Below are 9,353 nucleotides of genomic sequence, written 5' to 3'. Positions count from 1 at the left end.
TGAGTTCCAGGACAGCCAGGGCTACACAGAGAAACCCTGCCTCGAAAAAACAAAAACATAAAAAAAAAATTTTCAAAAACAATGTAGTTACAATAAAGTAATATCATAAAAAATTAGACCCCAGAGGAAATGGAGCAATGTCAACTTTTAAAGCTTTAGGCTGTTGATCTATAAAACTGAGAACATGTGTCTTTTTCTTGCTCTTTTGATCTCAGCAAACCCTCAACAGCTTATATATACATTGAGTCCTCATCACACAGATAGAAAGGTCAGCTTGGCAGTTAACATTCTTGCAAGTGTAAGTAGCAATTCTCCATCTGGTTGTTCCTGGGCTTCCTTTTGCCCAAGAAAAGATGGAAATGTGGGAAGAGTGTCAGATGGGCAGAGCACAGGAGACTTCTAGAGATAAGATGTATAGTTGGCTGCCCCCTCAAGGCATAGTTACACCCCTATGGATACCTGGAGTGTGGGTCATGGTCGCATTCCACATAGCTGAGACTCCATGCATTTGAGAGTAGGATGATTCATAGAAACCTCACCTTGAATCCCACCTCCAGCCATGGCACAGTAGATACCATCCCAGTGGCTGAGGAGGGGTGAAAAAGATGATGTCACTCCTCAACATGGACCATATGGGCACAGGTCTGGAGTTACCTTGACCCCAGCTATCAGAAGGAATGTCATGTTCTTCCTAACACCTTTTTAGCTCCCACGCCCCTAATCTGGTGCTGTGGCCCACTTAAAGATTTATTGACACCTAACAACAAATGTTATCTGTGCTTGTCAAGGTACTTGGTATGCAGCATGTGATCAGACTTTGTTGTAGTCATTGTTATAGGTAACGCTTTGGGTAGGTAGAGAAAAGGTAATAATTACTTTATTTGCATACCATAGTAAAGAAATAAGCTCAAAGAAAAGTTGGCTCAAAGCTTACCGGAAGACAGACTAACATCTGGGATGCAGCTGACTTTAATGGAATAGCTAATTGAGTTCATGAGAGGCGAAAAGAGGGCATTTGGTAGGCCTCAGTGATGTAAAGTGGACTAAGGCTATGTCTGTTAGCAGGAAATTACTTGAGTTAGGGTCTGGGCTGGAAAGGTGATTCTCTCAAAACTCAGGGTGGCTGCTATTAGGTCAAGAGGTCAAGTTGGCACATCCAGATCCAAGGAAGAGGCCATACATGCCAACCAGGGAGGTTATGTTTCCCCAGTACTGTGCTGTGGCCCTACCTGGTTCTCTGGCTTCTTAGACACCATGTTTGCCTTAAAAGCAGGTATACAGAGGACACTCAATGTGGCCTACATCCATATACTAGGTATTTCCCAGAATTCCCCTATGGCTGTCTTTTATATTTAACCTGGACTTTTAAATCTTTGGACCATGAGCTGCAGAAGAAGGGTTGAAGGGTCCAGGAGCAGACACTTTCTGCTTAATTTAGAGGGTTCTTCCATGGCCACCATTTATTTTATTTTATTTTATTTTATTTTATTTTATTTTATTTTATTTTATTTTTGGGAGAACAAAAGGATAATTAGACTTTTATTAGATTATTAAATTAGGGGGTATTGAATAGCACACATAAGAAGCCTGCATGATCCCAAACACTTATATGTTTATGGTGATGGCATACCTTATGGCCACCTTTATAAATGAAGACTGGACAAAGTGAGGAAAAAGGAAGTCTCCATCGATCTCATGGTGAAAACCAAGGTTGGCAGTGGCTGCCTTGAGTTGAATGCTCAGATGGGACTCTAGGGGGACACTCAGGATTACTAATGAATATGGAGAAGAGTTTAGGAGCCATGTGGGAGATGGCGTAACTAAGGATGCTTATAATTCTAATGGCCACAAGTAAATTTGCTTGAAAGGTAGTTACAGGGTCTTACAGACCAGATGGATCATCAAGATAGAGGCTTAAAGACAGTGTGAAGTTTTATCTTTTCATCTAATTGCATGATCAAAATTCACAAATGGCCAGCCGGTACTGCAGGCAGCCCTTATCATTCCATTTCCCATCTGTATACATTTCTACACATTTCTCTTTGCCCCGACCCCTGGGCTCTCCTGGGTACCAGTTGGTGTAGTTCACAGAAGCCCCATCCAGGTAGTGAAAGTCTCCAGGAGTCTGGTCTTCAATCACACCTAAGTAGGCATAGGTGTTGTACTTCTTTGTAATGCTTGCGATGGCCTCGTTCTCCTCAGGATTCCTCGGGGCAGCAATGTGGCCACCGACTCTGGCACACATCTCTCTAATGGTATCAAAGTTGACTGACTGCCCATTGGTGGAAAAGACTTTATCCCCCACTGACAGCATGGATCCTTGCAAGCTGAGGACTAAGCAAAGGAGTCTGGGTTAGGTCATGGACCCCTCCTCCATCTACTCCACTGACTTAAGCTTTCTCCACACAATCTCTCCATCTCTGCTTTTCTCAGCGTTTTCCCTTCCTGTTCCAAGCCCAGTTTTAAAATCCATCTCTCTGTTCTCATTCACCTAACAATTACTTAATGCTAGCATCCTCACTTTCATGCTTCCCAATGACATTGGTAGGAAATCCTTTCTCCAAGCCCCATGTCCACACTCATTTGCTAGCCATTTATGTTCTGGATCCTGGTACTGACTGTGAGAGGGAAGCACTGAGAGATGTGTGCTTGGTGAGACCCCCAAGCAGTCCCCTTACCTCCCATTGTTTGCAGAATCTGATGTTTGATCTCGTAGAGTGCAGTCTGAAGCTCCTCATCCAGGTAAGCTGGAAACCCTGTAGAGACCACACACGTCCAAGATGGGGACAATCCACCAAAGAGCTCTACTTGCTACCAGACTGGTATTCTGCCAGCTACAAGGCTGGAGTTCTGTCATCTAATGCTGTACTGAGAGCCCACACGCCAGTTTCACGAGCCCAGAAGCGGAGTTACTGTACTCATACACACCCATCTCTTAATGTAGCTTGAACCTGCTCAGCTTTCCTGCTCTACTCTTCCGTATCCTTTGACTGGCCCTTCGTGTCCATATATGTGTTATTCTGGCTTATGAAAAAGACCCCCTGTCACGTACTCTACCAAGATCAACAATGATGACCTCTGAACTCTCCAGATAGACCACTAGACTTATTCATACCCTGGAACTTCTGTCATCATGTGGGATTCCTGATCACACTGTCTGCCTGGATTCCAGGTCCATATAGCCCTGTCTACTTTTTAGGATAACCACAGCCTCAACCCTAAGAAGGAACCCTAGGCTTCCCAATGCTAATTCTGTTCCCCTACAGGACAATATGTGTCTCCCAATCAGTAGCCATGATGCTTGTCAATCTCTGAAATAAGTTCAAACGCGTGTGATTTTTCTCTTCAAATTCATACTTTCTTACTTAGGCTTAGCAGTGTGTCTTGAACCCTTCCTTCCATCCCTCATGTGACATCACTACTTTCTACTGACTCTGGTCCTGCTCACCTGGAAGCCCCCTTTCTCCAGGCTCTCCCTTATCTCCATGTTCTCCAGGTGCACCAGGGGCTCCAGGCAACCCATCGCGCCCAGGAAGACCTGGCATTCCTCCAGGAGGGCCCATGGGACCTAACGAGTGAAGAGAACACAGATATATGGACCTCCATTAGCATGTGGGAGACTCTCTTGTCCATCCACAGGAACTTTGAAGACACATGCTCTAGCCCGAGGACTCCAGAAAAATCCCTTCAGCTAGACAGATGGTCACCCAGAAAACAGGTCCCTGTCCCTGAGCTAAGGATGGGTTCTCCCATACAGTACCTGGAGGTCCAGGGTCTCCTTTGATACCATCTCTCCCATCTCTGCCGGGCAGACCATGGTTTCCGGGAGTGCCAGGGATCCCAGGGCTTCCGGCACATACTTCTGTCCCATTGCACTTGATACCAGCAACAACAGTCAAGAAGAGGGTGAAGGCCAAAGAACCCAGTGACATGGCTACTGTACCAGTGGCTTCTCCTGCAGGACAAAAGGGCCACCAGCCAATCTGTAGCATTAACATAGCTCTCCTTTGACCCCCACTCCTGCTACACTTTGCAGGACCCAGGAACACAGAAGAACATGACAGGCAGGTACAGCCGAGAATACTAAGAAGACCTAAACTATCCCCAGTCAGAAATCCCCAGCATCATCTGGTGTCTTACCCAATCACACTGCAGGCCTCCAACTTCAGAATAGAGGAGGAGAGCTCAGGTGATTCAGAGGCCTGAGTCCTCAGGAGATTCTTATCTATTATAACTTAGCTGTGTCACCCCAGGGAACTCACTGTACCTCTCTGACCTTAGCTAATCCTGCTGTGCTCTGTAGACAATCTTAACAGGGTTGTCTGTTAGGAGATGTACAGTCACCAGGTTACTCTACCTGTCCCTCAATATTTTAAGTTATTCTGTTTTGGGTTCTCAGATATACAGAAATGAGAAGGGTACATAGTCCTGCTAAACTGTCAGTCGTACGCAGTACCTTTCTACCCAGTCAGCCCTCAATTAATGTGTGGCTCTTACTGCCAGAAACCCATACACTCGTGGATACCCAGGGACTGGTGGCTAAGCTCACCTGCACACAGAGCCTGCAAGCTGTGTGGATGTCTGCCTCCGAGTCAGAGTGGACAAGTGGACAGCATCCTTTATAGACATGTAAGCAGACAGCTTTCTCCACCCTCAGAGCCCCTATCACAAAGGAGGGCCGGGCAGGAAGCAGCCATCTTGTGTACACAGCTCAGGTTCCTTCAGAGCACTTAACAAGAAGAGCACTTAGAACCCTTGAGGGTAGCACAGAACCACAGAAGGCAAACTCCCAGGTGTGTGGGAAGGGAATCTCTCTCTTGTCAAGGTCACCCTCTATTCTAAATTAACACTTGTGACCAGCAGCACAAAATGAAAGCCTTTCCGAGGTCCTGGTGAAGATGCACTGCCATTCAGAAAAGAAAGCAAAACATCAGAACAACCAAAATTATAGCTCTATCATAACTCTATTACCAGCGGCCATAGGAAAGAAGCAGAAAGGAGATAATAACGTTGAAAATGGATAAAAATAGTGTGAATAATAACGAGAAGATTAAATAAAGGGAGATCAGGGGAAAGAAAAAAAATAAAGAAGCAAGATTAAATAAAAAAGCATGGGGATCCCACCCCCGTCCCTTGAGAGGGATAGACATGTGAGGCCCCAGGGAATGGGGAGGCCTGGCAGCGGGAGGGGGATGGCAGGGAGGGGAGGAACATCAGGAGGTACAGGCAGGAGAAGGAATGGAGTGAGGAACTGTGGGAGGGCAGACCAGGAGGCGGGTAACAACTGGACTGAAAATAATAATAATAATAATAATAATAATAATAATAATAATAATAAAGCAGGGGGGACAAAGAGGAGGAGAAAAGAGGAAGAAAGCAGAGCAAAAACACCCACAAAAAAATCTGTTTACAAAATAAAAACACACAAAATCAAATAAAGGTAAAAAGAGGAACAATAGAATTAAAAATATTTTTTCAGAATAAAATAAAGTGTGAAACTGGGCCGGAAAGAGCTGGTTCAGTGAGTAAAGCAATTTGCCATGCAAGTGTGAGGGCCTGAGATTGCGTCCCCAGGACAACATGAAGCAGGCACCTTGTGTCCCAGCTGTCCTCTGTCCAGACAGGAAGTGGACAGAGGAGAAACTCCTGAATCTCCTGTCACCCAGCCTGCGGTGCTCAGTGGCAATGCGAACCCCACATGAAACAAGGTGGGCGGTGAGGACTGACATTCAAGGTTGTCCTCCAGCTTCCGTACGTGTGCAGTGCCACAGGCGTGTCTGTATTCACACAAACATGCAAGGAAGATATACAAACTGACACATGCAAAGGGGTTCAACACCACCATCAACTAAGGAAATACAAACCAACACTCTAATAGGATGCCGCTATCCAGCCACTCAGATGGCTGCAACTAACAAGCAGAGGGAAGAGCGGCAAGTGCTGAGCACACAAAGGAAGATCCCGGAAAGCTTAAACATTGCTAATTGAATGGGAAATAATACAGTGATTTCGGACGACAACTTGGAAGCTCCTCAAAACATGAAATAAAGAAGTATTTTTATGATGCAATTCAATTCCTAGCTATATACCTAAAATAATTAGAAGTAGGTATTCCAAAGCTTGTACACCGCTGCTGTTCATATGGGAAGTTAAGTACAGCCCAAATGTTAATTACTGACTCAGTGATGAGCAAACAAAATGTGGCACCACATTATTTACCTGTAAAAAAGGATGGAAGCAAACTTTGAGAGCATTTTGCTAAATAACAGGTACAAAAAGCGGTATATTGAATTATTCTAGTTATATTAAATACCCAGTGTAGGCAAGCCATCCACACAGAAAGTAAATAGTCACCACTAAGAGGCAAGGGAGAGAGAAGCTGAGGGTGACTGCTTAATACAGTGTTTCTTTGGGGGAATGATAAAAATATTCTGGAATTAGATAATGGTAGTGATATAACATGTAAGGCCATTGGCTTACATGCTTTTGAATGATGGAATTTATAAAATGTATATTAATTCATTTTTTTTTGTTTTCTATAACAAAATGCTTGATTCCCAGACAATGCATTTAAAAAGGCAGCTATTATCCTAGCAAGAACTTGCCTACTGTGGCAAACCCTGGACTACAAAATAAAATCCTGTCTCAAGAAGCAAGCAATCATGGGGCTCAACAGACAGCTCAGCAGTTTAAGAACAGTGGCTGCTGGGGCTGGTGAGATGGCTCAGCGGCTAAGAGCACCGACTGCTCTTCCAAAGGTCCTGAGTTCAAATCCCAGCAACCACATGGTGGCTAACAGCCATCCGTAATGAGATCTGATGTCATCTTCTGGAGTGTCTGAAGACAGCTACAGTGTACTTACATATAATAAATAAATAAATATTTTAAAAAGCACAGTGGCTATTCTTCCAGAGGATCCAGGTTCAATTCCCAGCACCCCCATGGCAGCTCACCACATCTGTAATGTTCAGCTCCAGAGGATGTGCTACCCTCCCATGGACGTACATGCATGCAAAACATCAATGCAAATTTTAAAAATACATATCAATAAATAAAAAGCAAGCAAGCAAACAAAGAATCCACAAACAAAGAAAAAAGTTTACTTACCAGCAACTTAAATGTCAATGGACTAAATATTTCTGAAGTAGATGAACCAGGTGGCATAGGCATAGGCGGCACCAGCAGTCTAGGAGTCTGAGGCAGGAGAATTGCAAGCTCAGGGCTTGCCTGAGTTACAGAGTGAGTTCAAGGCCAGCCTAGACAACTTAAGAAGAGACTTTATGAAAAAACAAAACAAAACCAAAAAAGACTGTGAAAAGTGGGACTGAGGATGTAGGTCTGTGGTAGAGCCGTTACCTACATGATCGACTCCAGAGGAAGCAAGAATCCAGCAGGGAGTTATTGTGTCCTTTGATGCTCTTCCCAGGAGTACCAGAGTGGCACTGTTTACACCATGGGGTTCCAGCCAGGCTCAGGGTGACTGTGGTCCTAGTGGACAAGACAGTGCTGTACAGGGATTATAAAGTTCTAGGATGCCACAGCATACGTCACAATGGGGACATGGGCTGGTGGTGCCCTTAAGCAAAAAGACTTCTGGAGCCCCCAAAAGAGGGTTGTTTACTAAGCCTGTGGCTCTCCTCTACTTCAGATCCTAAAATAAATGTTTTAAAATCAATGGAGCCTGGTGCCAGCCACTACTTGTAAGTCATCCTCCCCCATAAGCACCAGGGGGAGACAAAATGTAGGCCAGAGGGAAGACAAAGAACACACACATGCCGAATTCACCTCCACACTTAACTGAGCTCTGTTACTTGCTGACTGTAGTAACATTGTAACAGGCTTTAGTGATTGCATTTGCAAAATAAATTATTGCATTTGTAAAATAGTTCTTAGCAAATCGTTGCTACAGGCATTGCACGGGATAGCATTTTTGTGTTTGGTCCCACTCTTTAATAAAGGACTCTCTCAACCAAGGAGGAAAACGACGCATTATATTGGACAGGAGGGTTCTGGGGCACAGGAACAGTAAGGCCTCCAAGAGCCCTGGGTAGATGGATAGGGAAAATAAGAAATTAATTACAGGGGCTCATCGTCTCTCTTAGAATGAGCAGAACTTTCAAGAGGTCTTTTCCATGGGTGTTGTGTGAGTCAGCTCTGCCCTCTGCTGGCTGCATGGAAAAATGTAGCCAACTAGATGGCTGTACAAATGTTAAACAGAGTATGTATGCCCTCCTCTTCAGGTTCCACATTTACAGAACACTGCTTTGACTCAGGAGGCCTGACAGGACAGGAGGTGGGGTTACTTTGCTGTCTAATGAATTCCTTTCCTGATTCTGCTGTTCTCTTGACCTGGTCTAAGAGACCAAATCTTTGTGCTTGTGTGTCTCCCTTTATCGGGTGCCCTTCTGGCAGATCAGTGCTGGGAACCTGAAGAAGGTTAATAGGAACCATTATCCACTCTGGCGTGCCTGAGACATATTAGGTACTGGGTGGACCCTTCGTGTCTTCTCCATCCATCTCTCAGCTGCCTCCCAACAGGAGCTGTCTTTATTCCCTGTAATATAAGAGGAAACGGAGTCTCAGTAGAGTTGTGTGACTTTCCCGAGATGATACAGCCTGCAAGTTGTGAAGCCTGGATCAGACCTCATCTTGCTGGGCCTCTGGAGCTCTATTTGGGTTTTCCTGAAGACTCCAGTGAAGGTTCTGTTCACAATAACCCAAGTTGTGAGCCAGGGTTAGAGTGGCCTTTCAACCTACAGGGTGAATCCGGCCTCACTTCCCAAGACTGTGAACCATATTAGACGGAAGTGCTGGCCTTGCTCATTCTTTTGTCCATGGTGCACACAGCTCTGACATGCTTAGTGTTGATTCAGCCAAGCTACTGAGCACAACAGTACTCACTTCCCAGCCTTGGTCCTGAAGTTGTAGATCACAAACTCAATACAGGCTGCCCCCAAATCCTCAGCATGTGAACTATAAGGATGGTAGTGGTGTTGAGGCAGGCTCTTGTGAATCAGATGCTCTGAAGAGGTGAAGCAGGGCTGAGGAACTCCTGAGACTATTACCTCCTTCCGTGAGAAGCCGAGGTCAGCTCTGTCATAGCCACTATCCTGGTAGCCACAGGGAAATGACCCTGTGGGAAGCCAGACCAGCAGGACTCCCCTGAGCCATCCACATGGACTTCACAGACTCAACCTAATCCAGTCAGGATTGAGTCAAATTATGGAAGCTATGAAGAGCATCTTCTCTTCACCTAAAAGCAGGATCTTACAGTGTTCTCACATTTTAAACCTCTCTGGCTGAGCTGCTCCCAGATAGTGACATGATATTTAGAAAAGATGAGCAGTGTCATA

At 45.1% G+C, this 9,353-nt stretch overlaps 1 protein-coding gene across 2 annotated transcripts; it reads right to left on the bottom strand.

Annotated features, from left to right (window-relative positions):
- Window positions 1-1,799: 1,799 nt before the first annotated feature.
- On the bottom strand, window positions 1,800-9,353 carry LOC110309760 (pulmonary surfactant-associated protein A). 2 transcript variants are annotated; one of them, XM_029468882.1, is made up of 6 exons: window positions 7,361-9,353; window positions 7,108-7,264; window positions 3,761-3,955; window positions 3,449-3,568; window positions 2,679-2,756; window positions 1,800-2,334 (listed from the first exon to the last, which is right to left on the bottom strand). In XM_029468882.1, exons 3-6 carry the CDS (start codon window positions 3,930-3,932, stop codon window positions 1,958-1,960), a joined length of 747 nt encoding a protein of 248 aa, XP_029324742.1. In that variant the 5' UTR covers window positions 3,933-3,955; window positions 7,108-7,264; window positions 7,361-9,353; the 3' UTR covers window positions 1,800-1,957. The 2 variants fall into 2 exon arrangements, with proteins under 2 accessions (XP_029324742.1, XP_021038150.1); XM_021182491.2 differs by lacking the exons at window positions 7,108-7,264; window positions 7,361-9,353 and adding exons at window positions 4,550-4,903; window positions 5,594-6,507.

Source organism: Mus caroli, chromosome 14, assembly GCF_900094665.2.
Source record: "Mus caroli chromosome 14, CAROLI_EIJ_v1.1, whole genome shotgun sequence".
NCBI lineage: Eukaryota > Metazoa > Chordata > Mammalia > Rodentia > Muridae > Mus > Mus caroli.
This window is presented reverse-complemented; position numbering and strand designations above follow the sequence as displayed.

Coding starts and splice junctions, on each gene's coding strand:
- LOC110309760 (XM_029468882.1), bottom strand. CDS start 3,932: ATGTCACTGGGTTCTTTGGCCTTCACCCTCTTCTTGACTGTTGTTGCT. Junction 3,569..3,760: donor AGGAGACCCTGGACCTCCAG/GTACTGTATGGG, acceptor TTCACTCGTTAG/GTCCCATGGGCCCTCCTGGA. Junction 2,757..3,448: donor TGGAGAAAGGGGGCTTCCAG/GTGAGCAGGACC, acceptor TGGTCTCTACAG/GGTTTCCAGCTTACCTGGAT.